The 23,639-nt window shown below is 42.4% G+C and overlaps 2 protein-coding genes across 4 annotated transcripts; both read left to right on the plus strand.

Moving 5' to 3' along the window:
- The first annotated feature begins 1,024 nt into the window (after window positions 1-1,024).
- LOC308305557 (inositol-3-phosphate synthase 1-A-like) lies at window positions 1,025-14,135 on the plus strand. 3 transcript variants are annotated; one of them, XM_080750366.1, is made up of 11 exons: window positions 1,025-1,241; window positions 1,976-2,098; window positions 2,972-3,133; window positions 3,757-3,886; window positions 6,179-6,372; window positions 6,915-7,064; window positions 7,783-7,998; window positions 9,046-9,210; window positions 9,524-9,637; window positions 10,871-11,120; window positions 13,258-14,135. In XM_080750366.1, exons 2-11 carry the CDS (start codon window positions 1,985-1,987, stop codon window positions 13,341-13,343), a joined length of 1,581 nt encoding a protein of 526 aa, XP_080606492.1. In that variant the 5' UTR covers window positions 1,025-1,241; window positions 1,976-1,984; the 3' UTR covers window positions 13,344-14,135. The 3 variants fall into 3 exon arrangements, with proteins under 3 accessions (XP_080606492.1, XP_080606491.1, XP_080606493.1); XM_080750365.1 differs by having other exon boundaries at window positions 10,871-11,088; XM_080750367.1 differs by lacking the exons at window positions 1,025-1,241; window positions 1,976-2,098; window positions 2,972-3,133; window positions 3,757-3,886 and adding an exon at window positions 4,253-4,391 and having other exon boundaries at window positions 10,871-11,088.
- Window positions 14,136-15,030: 895 nt separating this feature from the next.
- On the plus strand, window positions 15,031-16,471 carry tpgs1 (tubulin polyglutamylase complex subunit 1; the record flags this gene model as incomplete). The annotated part of the gene is made up of 2 exons (XM_080750487.1): window positions 15,031-15,353; window positions 15,820-16,471. The coding sequence occupies 2 exons, from the start codon at window positions 15,031-15,033 to the stop codon at window positions 16,469-16,471; spliced, it is 975 nt and encodes a 324-aa protein (XP_080606613.1).
- Window positions 16,472-23,639: the final 7,168 nt, after the last annotated feature.

Consider the following 23,639-nt stretch of genomic DNA (forward strand, 5'->3'; position numbering starts at 1 on the left):
GAATCCCTTTTATGCCCATATATGGAGATCCCTAACAGCATCCCTTTTATGCCCATATATGGAGATCACTAACAGCTAACAGAATCCCTTTTATGCCCATATATGGAGATCCCTAACAGAATCCCTTTTATGCCCATATATGGAGATCCCTAACAGAATCCCTTTTATGCGCATATATGGAGATCCCTAACAGAATCCCTTTTATGCCCATATATGGAGATCTCTAACAGAATCCCTTGTATGCCCATATATGGAGATCCCTAACAGAATCCCTTTTATGCCCATATATGGAGATCCCTAACAGAATCCCTTTTATGCCCATATATTATGGAGAAATCCCTGCTCTGAGTATCTGACATCAGTGTGATGTCACCTGTTTATGCCCATATATGGAGATCCCTGCTCTGCGTATCTGGTTGCTATGGTAAACAGTTGGTTGCTAGGGTAAAAAAACATGGTTGCTATGGCAAACAGTTGGTTGCTAGGGTAAACAGTTGGTTGCTAGGGTAAAACCATGGTTGCTAAGGTGGTTGCTAACGTACACTAACAGACCAGCAACAACAGACTGTTGCCACAGCAACGTACACAAAGGTTTGTGTACACATGTGGTGTGATGTCATACTGATGCGGAGATATGAGCAGGGCAAAGGTGTGACGTGTGACGTGTGACGGACGGACAGACGGCCGGTGGAGGTTTTCATAGTAAACTGCTCCCTGACGGTCGCAATAAATGAAAAAAATATGAAAGAAAATCCTTTAAGTATGTGGTTCTAGTACCTCTGAAGGCCACTCACCCAAAAATAATCATATTTGAACTTTCCATTTAATGTATTTTTTATATATTTTCTCACAGGTTGAGAACCTATACTCACTTAGTTGAAGACCACTGACTCTATCTGATTGTATGAAAATAAAATTGAATTTTTACTCGAGTCGTGACCCATACAAATTGGTCCGTGACCAATCTGCCACTGACCTCATTTGGGTCCCGACGGGCCGACCCAATGTTACAGTTTGGGAACCAGTGCTCTACGTTATAAGAAGAGAAGACACTCCTCTCGCAGCCGCGGGCCAGGACCAGAGTAGAGGAAGGCCAGCAGAAATCATCTTGCTTTCTATTCAGATGCTGACGATCAGGAGACGAGCAAGTGTAGCTACACTTTCTGCGAAGTTTGCCTCAGGGAAGGGTATATCAGCTTTATTTAGAGAACACGGTGTGTCTTGCTGCATCGGAAGAAAGGGTAAGCAAATATTCTCGTTTTACTTGTTTCTTGCGTAAACTCTTAACTACTATTATTATACTACCTCCCGGCGTCTGTCTCACGAACAAATTCCGAGTTGTAATCATGCAACAGTGTAGTGGTGGTTATGTGCAATTCCAAATAACGCGTCCGCTAACCATCCTCAGTCCATTTTGTTTTAGGCTACATGAAGAATGTTAGCATATACTAGGCCTACAGAATGCCTACTGAAATAGCCTAAATAGATTTTTTTGGGTATTTGTAGCCTACTTTACTTGAGTATTTACATTTTCGAACACTTCTACTCCACTACATCTCAGAGGCAAATATTGTACTTTTACTTTTATTTATTTGAAAACTTTAGTTACTAGTTACTTTGAAGATTTTGGAAAATAGCAGATCTACAAGCTTGCATTGTGAGATCTGCTAGCTCTGCTATTTTTAAAAGACTTTTATACATTTGAAAACTTGTACTTGTAACAGAGTATTTCTACATTGCAGTATTGATACTTTTACTTAAGTAAAACATTGAGTACGTACTTTTTCCACCAGTGCCATAGCTGCCCTACACAGTAGGCTTAGCTACACTGTTTAACTTGTGGAAGCGGACATATTTTACAACACTGTGAAAAGTAAACCAACATGAGAATTGTTAGCAGGTTTGTTCTGACTGCAGTCTGCAGTGCAGGCTGGTGCAGTGACCCGTTTTTAAATCCTCTTTTATCTCTTTGCAGACTGCAGCCATGTCAGAGAACATTCACATCAACAGTTCTAATGTCAGGTACACAGATACACACATTGAAGCACAGTACTCCTACCATACTACAGCGGTACACAGAGATGGGAACAAAATCACAGTAAGTCACATTTTCTGTCTGTGCATGAATGGAATAAATGGACACATATAGGCCGCCCTGGCCTATATGTGTCTGTTGGGTTGTGAACCATCTGCAATTCAAATAAGGGACACCCAGTCAAGTGTCCCATTTTTCTAAGAAAAGTAAGGGACATCCAGAAAAATATAAAATCGTACTATGTAGCCTACAGTTTTTGTATATTATTAATCACTTAAACCCCAGCATTCATATTCTGGTGGTAACATAAGTAAAAGAAATAGCGGATCTGTTGCGATGTGTTGTGTGCTTGTAGATCGGCTCTATTTGGCCAAGACAAGAGATTTGGTGTGTAGAGTATAGAAGAAAGCTGTCCAAGGTTCTCAAACATTTTTGTCTCCCTGTAAATAACGTTGTCATCCACAGCACCCCTGAATTGTTACATACCCTTTCACCAGGAAAACGTGAGAGAATATCAGTTTCCATAGGACAGATTGAAAATAACTTTATAGTTGACATTTAACCATTTGAACCCCAGCATCCCTATTCTGGGGGGAACATTGGCCAAAAATAGCCGATCTACAATTAAGCTCACAGTTTGTAGATCGGCTATTTTTGGCACAGAGACTTGGTGTACTGTATATCAAAAAAGAATGCACAAAGTATAGTGCAACCTCGTTTTACTATGTATAGAGGGTTTGAGTGCCCACTTTGAGAAACCATGGTAGGCTATTAATGTATGCATATGAACTGTTTGGACTTGTAAGATGTATGTCTTTGATTAATTCCCAAAAATAAGGAACAAAGTGTGTCCCTTATCAGTTCAATAAGGGTCTTTTTGTCTTCTAGTTTCTACATAGTAAATAAGGGACGATTCCGTATTTTGTCTTGTTTCAGATAACCCCAACCGCCAGCGAGCTGACATTCCACACAGAGCGCCATGTCCCCCGACTGGGTGTCATGCTGGTGGGCTGGGGGGGAAACAATGGTACGACAGTCACTGCTGCTGTACTGGCCAACAGACTGGGCCTCACCTGGAGGACCAAGACTGGAGAAAAGGTGTGAGGAGAGAGATACCCATTACCCACACATGCAAGCAGTGTTGGACATTAACTAAGTACATTTGTTTTTTGGAGTACTGTAACTAAAAAACATTTTGAGTATTTGTTGACTTTCACTAGTACAACAGGTTAAAGGTTAAAAGTGGTTACGTCTGTCTATGGGATACCAATGATGTTATCAAGTGCTTGTGACTATCTGTTTAAGATAATATGGTATGATAATTGAATAGGATACTGTTTCTATTCTTCTATTCTACTCTGCAGTGCCAGAGAGGAGGTATCTCATTAATATCTTTGACATGCTGACAGGTCCAGTAGACCGTTTGGAGCCTAATTGACTCTAGGTCTTCACATCATTACCTTAAATGGCCATTGTTACTTCTCTTTCTCTGTTACTACCACTGGCTCTCACATGGTAAACTATGCAGTGTTCACTTAAATCTGAGAGTGTTAAATTGACTTTTTCCGCACAGGTTTCTTTAACTTTGTTGTCTTCCCCTTGATGTAAAATATGAATACATTTGTGAAAATGATAAAAAACACATGATGGGTGATGATTCAACTGAGAGTAGAATGGTTGTAATCTTTTCCCTTCTCTTTCCTTTCTTCCACATTCTTTAGAGAGCAAACTATTTTGGCTCACTTCTGCAGGCGTCTACTGTTTGTCTGGGGTCAGGGCCGGAGGGAGAGGTCAACGTTCCCTTTCGTGACCTCCTACCCATGGTGCACCCTGATGATATCACCTTTGACGGTACGGGTGATCCTACACAGCCTGCATGAAGTCTGACCTTTCACCCGTTAACTGATAACTGGCAATGTGGGTGAGGTCTGTGATATATGTGTACTAGAGAGAGAGAGAGAGAGAGATAGAGAGAGAGAGAGAGAGAGAGAGAGAGAGAGAGATAGGGCGCGATCACATATCAGGCTCGGAATAACGCTGCCTATTGTGGCATTTCCTGATGTTCCTTTGAACTTTGATACTTGAGCGGCTGATGTGAGTGCCGTTCTTCCGGCGTTAAGTTTTGCCCCATTGGTTAGTGCCTATCACTACCGGGTGACAGTTGAGCAGTGCTGAACCCCATGCGTTGAATAGGAGCTTGGTGCACAAGCATCAGCAGCGGATCAATGACGCTTCTGTCGTTGTCGTTCCCTTAACATGGGAGTGGACGGGGCTTATGCTGCTTGCTGCTACATGTCTGCCTGCACCCTGAGAGAGAGAGAGAGAGAAAGAGAGAGACCCTTAGACAGCCAAAGAGGTCAGAGTTGTTTTTTTTACATAATCTTGGTCATTCCTTGGGTTGGGAAACATTAACTCATAGAGCAGTGGTTCCCAAAAGCGTTAGCTCAAGACCCAAAAGAGACATTTGATGTCTCTTTGGGACCCAAACAAGTGAACATGGCAAGCTCACAGTGTGTTGCATCGCGATGTGCTGTGAGCTTGTGGATCTGCTATTTTCACATCTTTTAATTTATGGAATTTCTTAGAGTTTGTTATTGGGGCGAGAAATGTTGCAGTTTCTTGTCCTACCCGGGACTCGAGCCTGGGCCTGGAAAACCAAACTTCTATCGCTCTGTTAAGCCGAGATAGTGTGGGTATGAGCTTCAGGCAGTACTACTTGTCAATCAGTAGGTGTCAACATTCCTCAATGAAAGAGTATGGAGACCACTTCCAACCACTGCAGAAAATAAGTTATATTGCATGAATGAACAGACCATGCACATTGGTTAACATAACTTTTATTCATTGTAGCTTTAATACATTATTATTACTAGAAGCTGGGCCGCCCTTCGGGCGGCCCAGCGTCTAGTCCGCGACCTGGCCAACTCGGAACAATGTAAATAGGGAATGAATGCCCCGCCCTTTAATGCAAACCCCATTATACCTGTTTTCATAGGACCCGTTTTGACCATCTGTCTGCCTGTGTCCATTTATGCCCATATATGGAGTTATCTGTATCTGTCTGTCTGTATGTCGCTGTCCATTTTATGTCCATATATGGAGATCACTGCAGTTATAGTTCTGGGTCCATTTTATGCCCATATATGGAGATATCTGTCTATCTGCGTCCATTTTATGCCCATATATTGAGTATCTGTCTGTGCCTCCAACTGTGTTGCAGACACAGTGCCGGTTCCCCCTTTAATGCAAACCTCATTATACCTGTTGTCATAGGACCCGTTTTGAACATCTGTTTGCCTGTGTCCATTTATGCCCATATATGGAGATATCTGTATCTGTCTGTCTGCGTCCATTTTATGCCCATATATGGAGATCTTTGACCATCTGTTTGCCTCTGTCCATTTATGTCCATATATGGAGATATCTGTATCTGTCGGTCTGCAATCCATTTTATGCCCATATATGGGGGCATTCATTTTATGCCCATATATGGAGAACGCGCGTGCCCGTGGGACGAACGGTTCTCGAGATACGCGGATTACATACATACATACACACTCACAGAGATTTTTTGTTGACTCATGTGGCGTACGTGATGTCAGAGCCTTTTATGAAGTGATGTCACAATGAGTCAGAGCTTTCGCCGATTTCCTCCGGAACAGCCTGATGTCAACAATCAACCAAATAAACCAACAATCAAATAAGGAGATTCCGAACGTTTCGCGCCAGTTCGGGAAAACCGTCGGGTCGAGACCCGGCACTGCACTCCGTGCCGCGGCGGGGAACGCGCGTGCCGAATCTGAAGCCGGTGGGACGAACGGTTCTCGAGATACGCGGATTACAAACACACACACACGCACGCAGAGACTTCTCGCATTTATAGATAGATTAACTTGTTGCCTTGGGCAAAATAAATCATATATTTTTTCACTAAAGACGGAGTGCCTTGGAATTCCTTTCTCTGTACGTCTGCTGTCTACACCTTTGGAATTTAGCAGTACTTCTTTGAAAAAAATTTTGTTCATATATTCCTATCTGTATCACCAAAGAGCACCTGTCTCTGAGAGCCTACTGATCCCTGCAGTGCTTCTTTCTTTCTCTTTTTGAATTATTATTATGTGTGTATGCATGCTTTATTATTAGGATGGGACATCTCCTCGTTGGACCTGGGTTGTGCGATGGAGAGAGCTGCAGTGCTTGACTGGTCAGTGCAGGAGCAGCTCCGTCCTCTCATGTCCTGTCTGAGACCCAGGGCTTCCATCTATATCCCGGAATTCATTGCTGCTAACCAAGAGAGCCGAGCTGACAATGTGCTCACAGGGACCATGGCTGAGCAGGTTAGCCTCAAATCTCAGCGTCCTGTTGTAACGGTGGAACTTTGTGTCATGGTGCATGGTCTAACCTTGCACCTTGATTGCGCCAATTTTGATATAGAACACTAGTAGGGCCCGAGATTACTGTAGCTGCTCACAGACAGATGGACAGACAGACTCACAAGACCGAAAACAATCTCCGCCCTGGCCGTTCCGGCCTGGTGGAGACAAATAATAATCATGTTATCTCAACCTCAAGCGTTGCCTGCAGTTATAAACAAAATTACCCACACCCTCGAACCTATACATAGTGTCCACACTAGCTACACAGATATATATATGCATGTACACATTCCAGGTCAATTTATAATATTCCAAATATAATCACATATCTGGCACTCTAGTCTAATGCAATGATTTGTATTGCTTCGAAGTGAGAGATGAGACAAAAAATATAATCTTTTCCAAATTTCAGAAATGACATAAGTTCCGCAACCAACATGTTTGAGGGAGGTGCGTTTTCCATTTGTCCATTCCGTTCATTCTAACTCCCTCCTCATCTCTAGATGGAACAGATCAGAGAAGACATTAGAGACTTCCGGCGGTCAAGCAGTGTGGACAAAGTCATTGTCTTGTGGACCGCCAACACCGAACGCTTCTGTAGCATCATCCCCGGTGTCAATGACACAGCTCAGAACCTGTTGGCCGCCATCAAGGTAACAACTTCGTAACCCCCCACCCCCTCCATGTTTGTATAGTCCTTGTCACTGCAAAGCAAATGATTTCTTCCCATGACATTCTACTATACATTCAATGGCTACAGGTGTAATCTGTATGGGAAACAAGACTAAATTATGTCAATGCCTAGCTGTTATGAGCTACCCATTCTACTTTAATCTCAAACTAATTCTAGGAACCAGTAATCCTACATCACATTGTGTGATTAATAAAGCTTAAAGGATAAAAAGATTACTCTTCCTAACACTTTACTGTGGGCACACACACACACACACACACACACACACACACACACACACACACACACACACACACACACACACAAATTCAAAACTCACCGCAGGCCTGAAATAGTCATCTGTTTCTAATCTCTGATGGTGGAGAATGAAATTATGATTTGCTCTTCCGCTAGTGGTTATTTTTTTTATCTCCAGTCTGCAGTACACCGGCCTGTACTGTTGTCAGCATTGATGATGTCTTTCAGGTGTATTACCTTCAGCAAATCCCATAAGGTTACATAATCACTACAGACTATTCTACAGTTGTGAGATAGTGTAAAGACTGTCCTGGGAGAAACATATCGCCTTGCAGGCCTGGTGGTCTCTCTGCTCTGTGTTCAACTAATGAGACAGGTGTTCTGCGATGATGATAAGTTTAATAGGAATACAAACTGGTTGTTTCCTTATATCTTCAAAGTCTGGTGCAGAGGTGTCTCCTTCCACTCTGTTCGCTGTGGCCAGTATACTGGAGGGCTGCGCATACATCAATGGGTCCCCGCAGAACACCTTTGTGCCTGGGGCTGTGGAGCTGGCGGTGCAGAAAGGGGTGTTCATTGGTGGGGATGACTTCAAGTCCGGTCAAACAAAGATCAAGTCAGTGCTGGTGGACTTTCTGATCAGCGCAGGTATCAAGGTGAGAGGAGATCTAATCATTTATTTAACACTAGTCCTTTCCCTGTCATGATGGACAGACATTCGGTCGATTAATAGTTACTGGTCCTTACCCGTGTGCAGCCTTACCCGTTTACGCCTTAGTCTGGATGGCCAAAATGTCATGTGTGTCAATCCTCAAGTTTAAGCCTCACCAAACGTAGACTAGAGGATTAGTTCGGATGGACAGACATTCGGTCATCAATTAATAATTATAGGTGATTTGATAATTTAACATAAATCGAACATTGTGTCATCTATTCTAAGTTACATGATGACACAATGACTATGCCAGACATGAACATTTATGCAGGAAGCATTCCCTACACAGAACCATATCTGTGGCGAAAATGAATGATAGAATCAATTTTACTGCAGTTTTGCCATCTGGTTTATTGACTGCCAGCCTAGAGGGAGTTCATCTATGTTAATCTTACATCTATAAAATGCACAGTATCTTAGTCTCTATGTGTCCCTTTTATGCCCATGTGTGGAGATCCCTGATGTCATCAATATGACGTCATAGTACTGACACCATAGGCAAGGGATATAAAGGGTATTTATTGCAGGAGGGGCATACGTTCCCAACGGACATTGTTCGCAACGAGCATCGGTCTATTATCAGATAATTATGCTGCCTAATATCAGATAATTACACTGATTCTAGTGAATGTGATTACTGATTACACATGAAAGCAATCACCTCTGGAATGCTTATTTGATAGCCCCTTGTAGCTTGATCGGAGCTGAACGGAGGAGTGAAACGAAATAAAATTTCAGGCTGAGTGTCAGGCTAGTGCGGGTGTGTAGATTGTTGCCCTCCACTCCCTCCTATCCAGCATCACAGTCTGGAGCTCTGCAGTGTTGCTGGTTCTGATTTCCACATAGATGGTGTGCCCCCTTCCTCTCTTAGCAGTACCTTGGGTTGGCTCCCACAGTGTCAGTGGGCTCTGCATCGGTTTACGGTGTCTGATAGAGTGTACTCACTGGCTCTTCCTTACATGATTTGAGTTTCCTGTCACCACAACAGCCTACCTCCATTGTGAGTTACAATCACCTTGGCAACAATGATGGGAAGAACCTTTCGGCTCCGCAGCAGTTCCGCTCCAAGGAGATCTCCAAGAGCAATGTGGTGGATGACATGGTTCAGTCCAACCCCATCCTGTACCAGCCCGGAGAGAAACCTGACCACTGTGTGAGTTTCTGCATGTGTGTACATGTGTGTACATGCGTGCGTGCGTGTGTGTACATGCGTGCGTGCGTGTGTGTACGTTTGCGTGTGTGCGTGTGAGCACCCATGCGCTTGGGATGTAGATAGGTGGTACCTAACGGCCTAACTAACAGATAATGGAAAGGTGTACCTGATTCAACGTCGGTTCTCTTGTGTGTGTGTGTGTGTGTGTGTGTGTGTGTGTGTGTGTGTGTGTGTGTGTGTGTGTGTGTGTGTGTGTGTGTGTGTGTGTGTGTGTGTGTGTGTGTGTGTATGAGTGAAAGAGGCATGTTAACAGGTGGTGATTAAGTATGTCCCCTATGTCGGAGACAGCAAGCGTGCCATGGATGAATACACCTCTGAAATCATGATGGGAGGGACCAACACCATTGTACTGCACAACACCTGTGAGGTTAGTGATCACTAAATATTCACACGTCTACAAATCTAGAAGCATATGTATGTACCGGTATCCGTGAAATGTGCGCATACAGCATTTAAACTACTGATCAATTTCCAACTTTCTGTCTTCTTCACATAATAATACTTGATGATTTACCCACTGACCTCTGCGTTTTTGCAGCTTATTCACAGGACAGACTACTCTGAAATGTGCTTAAATTTACCACTGTTTTGTCAGGGTGAGGTAGTAGGTGAGCCATGAGAGTAAGACAAATCTAGGCATTGAACACATGATTAAACAAATTATACCCCACTACTTATTACAATGCACAACTGACGTCTTGTATCACATGGATTTGGAATAGTCACTATGGGTATTAAAGCCCTATTCACACAGGACTCATATCACCTGGGGACCTCGTAATTGCATTTGCACGAGATACGCCTAAAAGACTGTATTTTACGCCTAAAGACTGTATTTTACTCAAATGTATTTGATTAATTACAGATATAGTATGGTCCATTCGCACAGGATTAAGATAACCTCTGCAATTATTACAAATTACCATTGGTCACAAGCCAGGTAATTCTAGCACTGTGTGAATAGGGCTTTAAGATGGCAACTCTCTGTATGAAACAGAAGTCTGGGGAAGAGCCTTGTTGCTCGAAACGTCACTCTCTGGTCTAGAAGATATAAACAGATCCTGTTTGGTGTGTGGAGGATTATTCTGTTTCAACTTCATTAAGTATTTCTTGATCCAGCACCCATCCCATTTAGTCTTTTTCATCGTTTATCCGTGAACTGCACTTTCAGCAATAATTTGAGGAGATTATTCATAACCACATAGTGTGGGAAAACATTAATTTGGCTTTCCTGCTTGGGTGCCCATCCATAAAAGAGAGAAGTGTGTGCCGAAATGTCTGAATTCATTTCACTACTGCATCCATTTAAAATGCTAGAAGATGAAGCATTAAGGCACATTAAGGCAAATTACAGCTAAAATTACTGAGCATTTGATTATCATCAGGGGACCACTATCTGCGCACAGAATTATAGTACAGTAGGTAATTGCCATTGGAATTTTTTACTTGACAAATTACAGACATGGCCATTTCACTCAACGTATTACACATTACTGGAAGTCCCCAGCTAAGGCAATCTTACTGTTTTCTGTGCTGCATTATCAAATTTTCTGCCACATTTTCACACTCACTACTGTACCTGTGCCTTTTGTCCTATAAGGACTCGCTGTTAGCCAGTCCAATCATTCTGGACCTGGTGATTCTGACAGAGCTGTGTCAGCGGATCACCATCCGTCCCCAGGGGGAGGAGGACTTCCAGTCCTTCCACAGTGTCCTGGCCCTGCTCTCCTTCCTCTGCAAGGCTCCCCTGGTCCCTGCCGGGGCCCCGCTGGTCAACGCTTTCTTCCGTCAGAGAGCCTGCATAGAGAACATAATGAGGTGGGAGCAGGGGCGTCACAACTGGGGGAAAAGTGGGACTGAGTTACTAGTGCCCAAGGTGGAGGGGCCTTAATTATTTTATACTTTAACTATTGAAAAATAGCAGATATACAAGCTCACATTGCGAGCTTGTAGATCTGCTATGTTTGAAAAGTTGTGAAAATGTGTGCAAATCTTTGAATACCGTATTTTCCGGACTATAAGGCGCACTTAAAGGACCTACACCATGAATTTTCACTTTTTCTATTTTAAAACCTTTTTTTGGGGTCCCACTGGCACCTTCTATCCTCACAAAGTCCTATTTCTGACCGTTGTGTCTTTCTCTGGTTTTGGGCAGACAGAGATGAAAAGCTTTCCACGGGTTCTCAGAACAGTGCTGTTCTGAGAGTTGACGAGAGTGACGTCACTCTCGTTTTCCCGTTTTTTTTTTTCAGTCAAAAAAAAAAAAAAAAAAAAAAAAAAAATCAAAATTTTTTTTTCAAAAATTTTTTTTTTCAAAAAAATGCAATGCAGTCAAAACTTCAAAACTTCAAAAAAAAAATGTTTTTTCAAAAAACCTTTTTTTTCAAAAACTTTTTTCAAAAAACTTTTTTTCAAAAAACTTTTTTTTTTTCAAAAACTTTTTTTTCAAAAAACTTTTTTTTTCAAAAACTTTTTTTTTTTCAAAAAACTTATTTTTTTTCAAAAAACTTATTTTTTTTCTGGAAAAACCCCACTAGATGCGCCCCTGAGCAAACAGAGGCCGTTTTGGTATTGCAGCTGGAGAGCCTCATTATAGTAGAGCTAGAACAAACAAAAAGAATGGTCAGAGTGTTTTTTGAGGGTTAAAACCTGTCTTATGCTCAATTTTGAGCATATATTTATACAAAAAATATAGTTTTAAAAGCATGGTGTAGGCCCTTTAAAGGCCTTTCATTTTCTCAAAAAACTACAGTGCGCCTTATAGTCCAGTGCGCCTTATATATGGATCATTCATTGACATTGACATTCCCTTTAGCACAGCTCCATCTGTTGGATGCATAACGCAACCTTAGCGTCTATTATGTGCGCCTTATAGTCCAGTGCGCCTTATATATGAAAACAGTTCGAAAATAGACCATTCATTGACAGTGCGCCTTATAGTCCGGTGCGCCTTATAGTCCGGAAAATACGGGTATATGTATTTTTTAAGCGAACATTTGTAACTCAAATTTTGCTTCTGGGGGGTCCCTGGAATTAACTATTTTGAGAAGGGAAACATAGTTTTTTCAAAAAACCTTTGTAAAGGGGATTTGAAATATTCAAAGCACTCGGTGCCACGCTGTGAGCTTGTATATCTGCTATTTTTCAATAGTTAAAGCACAAAATAATGCGTAATGCGTTCCCAGTCTAAATTGGTTAAACCCCCTCCCCCTATGAAGAACATTTATGGGTGGCCCGCAGTGAATCTTTGTACCCAGGGCCCAGAATTTGGTGTGACACCCCTGATGAGGTGGGAGACTTTACTGTAGGTTTACTGTAGATTCATATACTGTTAGAATGTGCTTTTCCCTGCTGCGTACAGTATATAGAGCCAGTGAACCAAAGAAATCGAAATATCTATTTTATTGTGCTAATTTCAAAAATCAAACCTCGGTTCGAAGTGGAGCGGTGTGTGTGTGTGTGTGTGTGTGTGTGTGTGTGTGTGTGTGTGTGTGTGTGTGTGTGTGTGTGTGTGTGTGTGTGTGTGTGTGTGTGCCTGCACAACAGCGCCCCTCCTTTAACTTGTGTGGCCACTCAAGGTATTGCCAGGCTACAGACATACCCAGCCAGCCACATAGCCAGCCAGCCAGCCACGGACATACCTGTCTATTGGGAGCGCTTTCACCGCTCCAAAAATATATATGATGTTTTTGGCATTTGTACTTTACTTATGGAAGACAGTAGTGAGGCTGGTAATTAAAGGAAAGGAAGAGGGAGGATAAAAGATACCCAAATATCCAGGCTACTGTAAATAACTGTGCCTCAGGGATGTTGCTACTGATGTGTGGGAGGGGTTGATTAATGTGGGTCCAAAGCTAGACTGTAGGAAACTATGTGGTATAGAGTGGTAGAGGATGATACAGATGATTTCAGGAACCATGACTAACAAGATAGACGTTTGAATTTCTGGTCATATAATGCAGATTGCCTCCTTTTTGTTGGTTCCAGAGCATGCCTGGGACTTCCTCCTCAGAGCAACATGCACCTTGAGCACAAGCTGCAAAGAGGCTTCCTGCCTCATCAGAACAAACTGATCCATGGTACCAAGAAAGAAAAGGCCCTCAGCAACGGTTACCATCTACCTCAGGAGAATGGAGTTGGTGAACACTGAAGCGACAAAATCACTGCAGATGATCTTACTTGCCCTTGATAGAAAGCGAAAATACTATTTTGTTTTGCAATTTTATCGTCTCTCAAGTAAAGGTTCTGTAGTATTGTGGTACTGCATAGGTAACCGGTAGAGTCGCCAGAAAGAAACTCGCAGAGATCTTTATTCTTGTATTTGTTTTACTGAGAATAAGGTTATAAATAACTTTAGGATTATTATGCATCTTTCTGAGGTTAAGATTAGGAATAGGGTTAGGTTTTGGCACCGTTTTACTGAGGTTAAGGTTAGGAATAAGGTTAGGTTTAACTGTTTAGGCATAGTTTACAGAGGTATATAAGGATATTAAGGATCTCAATGGAAAATAACAAATAAGCCTTGCCTTACCCGAGTTTCCTTTTAGTTGACATTGTATCAGTGAACTGTACCTTTTCCTATCCAAAACTTCCAATAAATACCTCAATCAATCAATCAAAAGGTATGAACCATCAGCCCAGCCCAGGCGAGTTTCTTTCCAGCGACTCTTCTGGTATTCACTGCATGTCCTCATGATCTGTCTGTCTGTCTGTCTGTCTGTCCGTCTCTCTAGTTGTCTTCTAATACGTGACTGTTACAAAAATATTCAGCAAGTCTCCGTCTGTGTTTATTATTATTTTTTTGTTTAGTTTTTGTTGCACAGGATCGGCAGTTATAAAATGAAACTAATAAGCAAAAAACACTATCTAAACTTACTTGGAATATTCTGTGAAATCATGGTATTTATAGTTGATAATAAACTTTTGCTTAATAACGTTTTGTAATTTTGTACTGTAGGTTGCTTGCCAGCTTGCTTTACACACGCACGCGCACATACGCTCGCGCGCAATCGTCAGACAGCGTCCTTAGCAACCAACGAGCAGCCAACAACAAGCAGTGTGTGGGGATCAAGTTATAATTTTTTCCTAAATCATCTTAGATCTTTATCATCATATCGATTTGGATACGGACTGGAGTCACACGGTTTATTCGACACTTGTGGTAGGCCTTGCCTAAACGGCAATGAATGGACCAACGTGATCAACAGGAACGGACCTCTGATTCAGCAGAGGTATGAATCACTTCCGTTGCCGTTTCTTCCCAGCATCCATGGTGGAAAAAGTAGGCTAAAGGACCAATAGGCCTACTGCAATGTAGAAATAGACCTACTCTGTACCAAAGTATTGGTATAAAAATGTAGCCTACTTAAAGTGCCAAAAGTAAAAGTAGTCACTGTGCAGAATGTCCCAATTAAGTTCAAAATGCGTACAAAATATTTTGAAAATAGATAATACATATAAGCTGTGTGAGCTTGTAGTGTAGTCGTAGATCTGCTATTTTCAAATGGCCGAAAATAGGTTATAGAGGGCTGAAGTGGTGGTGTGTTTTGTTGTAATAGGCTAATAATTAGTCTACAATAGTAACTACAGTTTTCAAATAAAAGTAGGCCTAGTAGTGAAGTAAAAATACAATAGGCCTATTTGGATCAAAGATGTAGTGGAGTAGAAGTAAAATACAGAAAACTGGAAATACTCCAGTACATTTTAAGTAAATGTACTTCGTTACTTTAGCTTTTACTGCCAGCAAGTATCATCACAGCAATGGCGGAGAAGCGCAGGTCCGGTGTTACTTCGGGGATGATGTCTGAAGTCAAGACGACTAGAGCAGAGACGGAGAGGGACGTTCTGTCGCATATGGGTGTGGGGGAGCTACTCCGCGGAGCGCTGCTGAAGCTGGTCGAGTCCAGATCGGACGACCCCGTCGGGTTTTTAGCCGACCACTTCTGCAACCTCGCCTCTGTGACAGACGACAACGGGGCGGTTGGTGGGTGTAGTGATGGAGACCAGCCGACCGGCGGCCCGCAAGAGCAGCAGCATCTCAACAGAGCACTGTGGCACCTGCGGCTGGCGCATCACTCGCAAAGGTCTGTTCAGATGGATGGATGTTGATGCTGCTGTGCCTATTCTAATCATAAGACCTGGCTACAGCCTAAATTGAGCTTTAAATGGTGTGCTAAACACCTTGTATGCAGGCTTGTCATTTGAAATTAACGAAATAGGCTACATATTTATAGATATTAAAACCATATTGGCTTTATTAATCTTAAGTGGCTGCAGACAAAATATTCTTAAAGCAAGAAGGCTATGTATGTGGGACTAATAGGACTATGGTGGTGGTCACTGCATGGTCACTGCTGCTGATGAACTAGGCCTATCTTGGAGTGTAAAGCAGCTAAATTCAGTTTAATTCTGATAATATAGTAATGGACCCATACATTTTACATAGGCCCAGAGATATATTTAGCAGTGTATACTAGTGCACTGTAGTCCTACATTTTGATGATAATAAAATGATTTATTGTACGTGTATTTCTCATTTATTATCTCAAGATCTGCCTTCAGCAATAATGTGCGTGTGGCCTATGACATCCTGGCTCAGACTGGTCCCCAGAGACAGCAAAGTGTGGCTCCTGAGGGCCCTGATGGCCCCGAGGTCTCTACTAACAGCCCAACAGGCGGTGGGGTAAGAGGTGGCCTCTACTCCCAGACACTCCAGTGCCTGTGCAGTGAAGGCGGGGTCCCTGCGTCTACCTCTGCTCCTCTCCTCCGACGCCTCCACTGCCAAGACCATGAAGCCGTCCCCTACGATGTCTTCCGTCACGGTGTGCTCACGTGTGCTGTATTCTCAGACTATATACGTCAGGCACAGAGACTTTATGCTGAGGTATGTTGCCCTGATGAGGGGCCTGCGGGTCGGGCACTTTGCGTGGCTGTACTGGGGACCCTCCAGGACGCTCTGGAGACCTCCCAGGGCTGTGATACGAACCGCAGTGCTAATGCTAACACCAAAGCCAATGCCTGCCTGGAGACCAACCTGAAGGCCAACCGCTATCTGGAGGCCAGTGCTAAAATATCTCCCTGCAAGCTGGCCCAGGCGATGGCCGGTGCCCAGACAGCGGGGCCAGGTGGAAATATGGATGCAAAAGAGTTTGAGAATGCTGCGGCAGAGCTCTTTATCACCAGAGTTAGAGTTGTGTCCTAGTCTTAATTTTACTATGTATTCTAATCACTTAGTTTAACTAGTAAAAAGCTCTGTGTGGTCGTTTTGCCTGCACATACTATGTGATATAGCACAGCCTGCCGCAGGTATGAAACTGAAATGTGAAATGAATGTACAGATTAATAGGGATAAGTTAAAGAAGATGGTGACTGAACTGAAAACACATTTGCGAGTGTGGAACTGAAAACATGAGATATGTTTTAATGTTCATTGGTTAAATATTAAATATATAATTATTATAAAGATATATACTATGTTTGTAATAGGCTATGTAACATATAAAAGCACATAAAAGTACAGACAAATATTATGAGTTTTCAGAGTAATTTGTTATTAATGCTGTTGCTCCTGGTTGCACATTTATTGGTATGGCAACACAAGCCTGCAAGAGTTTTTAATGCTGTCTCTAACTTTCTGGGGTTCACTATATATTGTCCAGGGCCATTAGAAAACCATTATGTAAATTTATGTGTAGACTGAGTGGCATTGCCCTTTAATTGGCCAAGTTGAAAATGAATTGAACCTAACCCCAATTTACACAAAGTTGCTGTTTGCCAGAAAATAACTCAAGGTGGTTGGGGGGATTATAAATGAATAAATTAAATAAAAGCCTTCTAAAAGCCTTGGTCCATTTTAATGGGCTGTAAAGCTGTCAGAGATGAGACTCTGGAGATGGTTTTTTTCATCAGAAATCAAGGCCCAAAAGACATAACCATAGTTGTATTCCAATTATCACTGTGAAGCCGCATACCACTTTAAAAATGATGACTACCAGTAATAATAACCCTCTAGTATTTCTTGGCTCTTTTTTTTTAGTGATGTGGAGAAGAGCCATATGGTCAATGTGTCAGGTGCTATTTTACATTTATGAGTAGGCTAGCCTAATATTAATATAGACAAAACTTCTACCACCACTGCTTGGCCAGGGGAGATGTGCCTACTATGAGCTTCATGCAGTGGTTAATTACATTGACAACCAGTATAGGTGGCCCCAGCCCAGCACCATGGTCTAAATGTGTCAATGGAGAACACCTTCAATCACTTCAGAAGTAGCTCTTTGAATTAACATACGGATTGTTTAAAATGTTCATTTTTTCTGTTAATTTAGATGTATCTGGACAGATTAGGCCCGCACACTGCCACTTGCAGCAGATTCAAGAGAACAATCTACGTTTATGATGCGATTCCAGCCACTAGGTGGCAGCACCACACTAGGATTATTGTGAGTCAAAAAGACACACAAGAGCCGGAAATCAACCATTAGCAATAGCAAAGCAGTTAACAAGTGCTTGCTAGTCACCGGTGGGCCATACATTAATGTTTATATTGCTGCTCCTTGGTAAACGAAATGGAAACAGAAGACAGACTTCGGTCTCTAACGTTCCTGACGACGTATCTGCTCCTGAAACGCAGAAGAGATATAAACAATGCTAACATTCAGAGACGCAATGAGATAGAACGTCGCATCCGTCATAGACAGTACTTCTTCCAGAGACAGAGGAGGATGCTCATGGTAAGTAAGCCAATCTCTCTCTCTCTCTCTCTCTCTCTCTCTCTCTCTCTCTCTCTGCAATACGTGATATTTAATTGTTAAGGTTAATATGATGACATAGCTCTATATACTGGTAATAGTAAACATTGCTAAAGAGGGGTCTCTTCAGAGTAAACAGAAAAGGGATTTACAGATTAGAATAGGATATTCACACCACTTTTATCCAATCAGGAGAAAGAACTCATATGGGATACAGAAAATAAACCATGGACAAAGTGAAATTACTTAAAATTACTAGTAATATTATTACTTATTTCTTGGAATCAAGAGTATATATTATATTATTATTTTATATTACATTTTTTATTACACTTTTGCCCCCCGACCAACAATAAAACGAAGAGGTGTACAACAACACAATCTGTTTAGCCAACTCCTTTTAGAAGAACTGAATGATTGTTTTAAATAATAATCATATCAATCAATAAGAGTCACCAATCAGCCAAAATGGCTATAAAATATAGCTGTAAACTGTCTTTCTTGACCTTTTAAACAAAATGTTTTCAAGAGGCAGCCAACAAAACCAGAGTAATATGTAGCATATACAATTCTTTACAGTAATATTGTTTTTTTGTGTTTTTTTGTTGCAGAGTAATCCCTACTGGGTAGAGTAATAATGTTACAGTAATATATTACTAGTAAGTAGTTACTGCCCAACACTGATGATGATGACACAAAGAAATGAGTAGACACCGAATTGGACCAAATTGGCAACCCACCATAAAGAGGGAGAGATAGGGAGACGTAGACAAACACGCTCTGGCAACGATTACTATCCCCATTTTTTTGTTACTTACACTACCTGTTATTTTATTTTTACCCATGGATCAAGCTTTTATAGCCATTCATTTGCCTTTCTTCATCCACAGGAGCCTAACAACATTTCCTTAAAACAACACGTTTTGTTGTTGTTGTTTTTTTCTGTCCCAAGGTGATGTTAGCCGGAGGACTTCACTCCAATGTCCACATCCGCACCCGACCATGGACCAACACTCAAAGCACTGATTGGTGGGAGCGGGTGGTGATGACAGAGTTCCAGCCTTCCGATTGGCTGGATAAATTCCGCATGAGTAAGGAGACTTTCTTCTATTTGTGTGAAAAACTCCGGCCCCGTCTCGCTCGACAGGACACCAGCTTCCGTCTGGCATTACCCGTGGAGAAGCGCGTTGCCGTCGCTTTGTGGCGACTGGCGTCTAACATTGAGTACCGCACTATCAGTAGCCTGTTTGGTGTGGGTAAATCCACTGTGTGTAGGTGTGTCAGAGACTTATGTCACGCCATCGTGGCACTCCTCAGCCCGGTGTACTTGCGGCCCCCCAATGATCAGGAGCTTGAGGATTCAGCCCAGTTGTTCCTTTCCCGCTGGGGTTTCCCTCACTGTGTGGCTGCTGTGGCCACACTGCACACAGCCATCATCACACCATCACTCAACGTGTCTGACTATGCCAACCCTGATGGCTGGCTTTCGGTGCTGTCTCAGGTGAGAGAGGACACCCCCTAATGACCATATTCACATGGCCGGTGGGGGGTGGTAAAAAGTGTACCTCAACACATATCTTGACATAGTCTTTGTTTGTTACCTTTAATGCATTCAGCTGACACCATTATCCAGTCATGTCATTTGACAAGATTGTTGCTTTCTGTCTGATGATTCAGGTGTCTGTCAATGGACTGGGGCAGTTCTGGGATGTGTGTGCCAGTTTCCCTGGTGGTACTGAGCCCGCAGACATCCTGCAAAACTCAACACTGTGGGCAACAGCCTCAGAGGGTGGACTGACCCCTGACCCTCCCCGTCTCTTCAATGGCAAACCGCTCAGGTATGGGTAAGAGTTTATTACATTTAAAGAGGAATTGCCAGGTGGGAATTATTTTAGAACCCTGTATAATCCCAAAGTTGTGCTTTGTCTGTGTCCCTGTCCAAACCCCAAGGTTTGTGCTAGTGCGCACTAAAATTGTGCAACTGCATGCAGACAGGATTGATATTGATATCCCTGAATATGTAGGGATCCAAGCACCGCAGATGCTGAGAAGATATAATACTGTAAATGAGTGCCAGTCTGCCAGAGATAGTATGTACCAATTTGTTTGAGTTTAAAACGATCTATGGTGGAGAGAAACATTCTCCTAGATGGTTTTGTCCATGCAGCGAGGTGCTGAAGCATCGAGCCCCCCCCCCCCCCCCCGTCCCGTCGTAAAAAAAGGGACTTTTTTTTCTATGGATAGACCTACTTTATTTACAGTTTGTCAATAGTACAGTGGTACATTTTTACAATGAAAGTTCAGCATGTTTCAACAGTTAAGCACCATAGTATCAAAGTATCAAACAAAAAAACTAGCTAATGCCATGGCATTGTATTGATCAGAAGACACTGTGCCGTCTCGCCCTTGTATTCGTGCATCATGCAGTAGTCTGCTAAATGATAGAAAATAAAATGCAAAGAAAGACAAAATAGTATTAAAACCATGGCCACGCTATTGCAACAGCCTATTAGGCCTATAAAGTGAACACCGCATACAAGTAGGCTACTTGCAGCAAAACAAAACCAAAAAATTGTATTTATTTCTTAGTGAGGAAGGTGCTACTCCTTACAGATGCACGGGATATGAAGCGGTTGGCTGTGACATCCATGTCAAGTTTCAGTGCCGCCTCCCTGTGACAGTTCAGCAGAGTAAGATGGTTTAGTCTTGCTTGTCCCATTGTGGATCGCAGATAGGTTTTCAGTCTCCGCAGACCTGAAAATGACCTCTCTGAGCTGCATGACGTTACAGGGATAGTCAGGACTTGTTTCAGCAGCCGTGTGAGCTCTCCTAAAATGCACTAATGCTCCGCCTCCCAACGTTAGTTTCTATCGCTCCCACAGCCCCCACACCAGCCCCCCCACTGGAATGTACCTGCCCGGTTAAAACAAAAGAACTATTAGGCATGTTTGCATACATGCAAATAGGCTATGGGAGCGCTCCGCCTCCAGTCCCAACGTATCGCTCCCTCAGCCCCCACACCAGCCCCACCCATAGGAATGTGGGGGTGGGGGGCTGGTGTTTTCCCCTCAAACAAAGCTGTACGTGTTAATTTCGGGCTTGATCTCGCGGGGTGCCGCGGCCCTTCAGCCCACACAGAGTCGGCGCCTATGGATACCGGTAGTTCCTTTGGACAGTATATATCTATCTATATCTACATTTCTGCCTTTTGGACTTTCTGCTATTTAGATAGATATATATTTTAAACAACCTCATGCTAACTAGATCATATATTCAATTATGACTAAATTTTTACTTTTAACATTTACAGAGCCTTCTGACAATAACAGTTTGGCTGCCACAGGTCAGATTTTCATGATCCATAATTCTTGTGCCGTATCCACTGATGGTTGTCTGGCCTGTTCAGGTACATCCATCTGGGGGAGACTTGCTATCCCCTTCAGAGCTGGCTGATGACAGCCTATCCTGAGAGGAGGAAGGTCGACAAAGAAGTCCTGACAGAGCCACAGCGGAGATTTAACCAGCGGGTCACCGGAGCGCTAAATGTGGCAGAGGGGGCATTGCTGAGGCTGAGGGCACGCTGGCAGTGCCTGAGCAAGAGGAACGACTGTGGACTGGACGTGGTGCCCACAATGGTCTTGGCCTGCTGCATTCTGCACAATGTGTGTGAGTCCCATGGGGACACCTTCCGTGCAGAATGGCAAGAGGAGGTAGCTCAGACAGAGAACCCACAACCCAGGCACGAGCAGGACCTCTCAGATCAGACCCAGGCAGAAGAAGTCAGACAGCTCTATTGTGCTTATTTTCAGCAGGCTGAATTAGACACTCAGGTCATTACACAAAAAGATGAGATTGTACCTCATTCACAAAACTCTTCTTAAATTTCTACACTATTGTAAAGAACAGATCTACAAGCATACAACGCTTCACAACAGATTGTCAGCTTGTAGATCTGGTGTTTGTGGTAAATGATTCCCTTGCAGGATGAAATATAAGCTGAGCTTTCGTCAGAGTGAAATAAAAGTGTTACTCTAATGATAAGTAATCTTCTGTCGTGGTAGTTTTGGTACATTTTTATATAATGTGTTTTTGTGCCTTTTGGTATAAATACAGCTTGGATTTATAAGTACGAAACGTTTGAGGTCGCTGGTTTTCTGATCCCCTTTTTTTTCAGGTGTATAATTTGGTGCCTTGCAATCTGAGTTCCTAGAAGCTATTTTCACAGGGGCCTTGAATTCTTGGCAAAACATGAATTGCATCGCGTGCAATCACGCATAGAGTACACCATGATGATTACTCATCTGCTCCAACGAACTTCTTGAATGAATGTTCTATGCTTTTGATCAAGTCGACGCCACAGCGGAAATGACATGCAGTTACAGCACGTGACCAGGAGATGTCAGTAGCATTACAGTAGGCCTACACCGCAAATACTGTCCTGTGTAGTAATATTTGTCTTTTAATTTGTACTGCATCGGATTAATTCACTGAGTGAAATGAATTCTGATTATAAGAACTGATTATAAACAATAGAATAACTGCCCATCCTAAATATGGCCCTATATCGTGTTTGTACGCTACGCAATTAAATCCGTCTCAAATGTGGGTGTAACACTAGCTCACGTTGAAAAGATGGAACGAAATTGTGCAATCAGCATTGGATTTAAAACAATTATCTAGTTTACATTCTTCAACTCAGTCAGGGCAGGAGATTATGTGCGTCGTAGCCATCGGCGCCGCCCATCCATACAATTTTAGTTATCCCACTTGAGAGTTGAGTTCCCTGTGAGGCGTGAGCCCACCCCGAGGACATAACTCGTTCATTCAATAGCTTTGTCAGATTTCATGCAAACGCCAGTCAGTTGCTCACTACCCGCCTTGGCATCATCGTACTAGCCGCTTACATTTATGCACAACGTGCCACCGACGAATAAGTTGATCTTGATCTATCTATCAATAAATTGTCATAGGAAAATCACTATTTGCTATGTATATTCTTCCGAGCGGTAATCATTTGTGTGCTAAACATTTTTACAGGTTGCGATTTCTGCTTCAATCACTGCGGGCTGCTGAGCTCCATCAGATGAACCACAGTTGGCCACAGAAAGCGGAAGTGGATCAAAATGAAAACGTGTGTGTGTGTAAGAGAGATGTAAATTAAAAACAAAATATACATCTAAATATATATCTAAAAAATTAAAAACAAATATACATCTAAATATATATCTAAAAAATTAAAAACAAATATACATCTAAAAATATGTGTGTGTGTGTGTGTGTGTGTGTGTGTGTGTGTGTGTAAATTGTAGTAAAAATTGTAAAGATGTAAATTGTAGTAATAATGCTGTACATACACTGTACATTTAGACAGTAATTCGTAGAAACACTACATACAGAGCAATTACCTCTAAACACTTTCTAAACTGTATAAACACTGTAGGCCTACACATTACACAATACACAGAGAGAGAGAGTGACACTCATACACCGTGCCCTGATTTTTGCACTTTATTTTGAAGGCTCCAACGGGAAGCTGTATATCTTTCGTAGCTACGTTGCCATAATGTGATTGCGGGCTGTGACACTTTTTTTTTTGCGAAGGCGTTGTTGAGAGCTAAC

Source organism: Nannobrachium achirus, assembly GCF_963921795.1.
Source record: "Nannobrachium achirus genome assembly, chromosome: 20".
In the NCBI taxonomy this organism is placed as follows: domain Eukaryota; kingdom Metazoa; phylum Chordata; class Actinopteri; order Myctophiformes; family Myctophidae; genus Nannobrachium; species Nannobrachium achirus.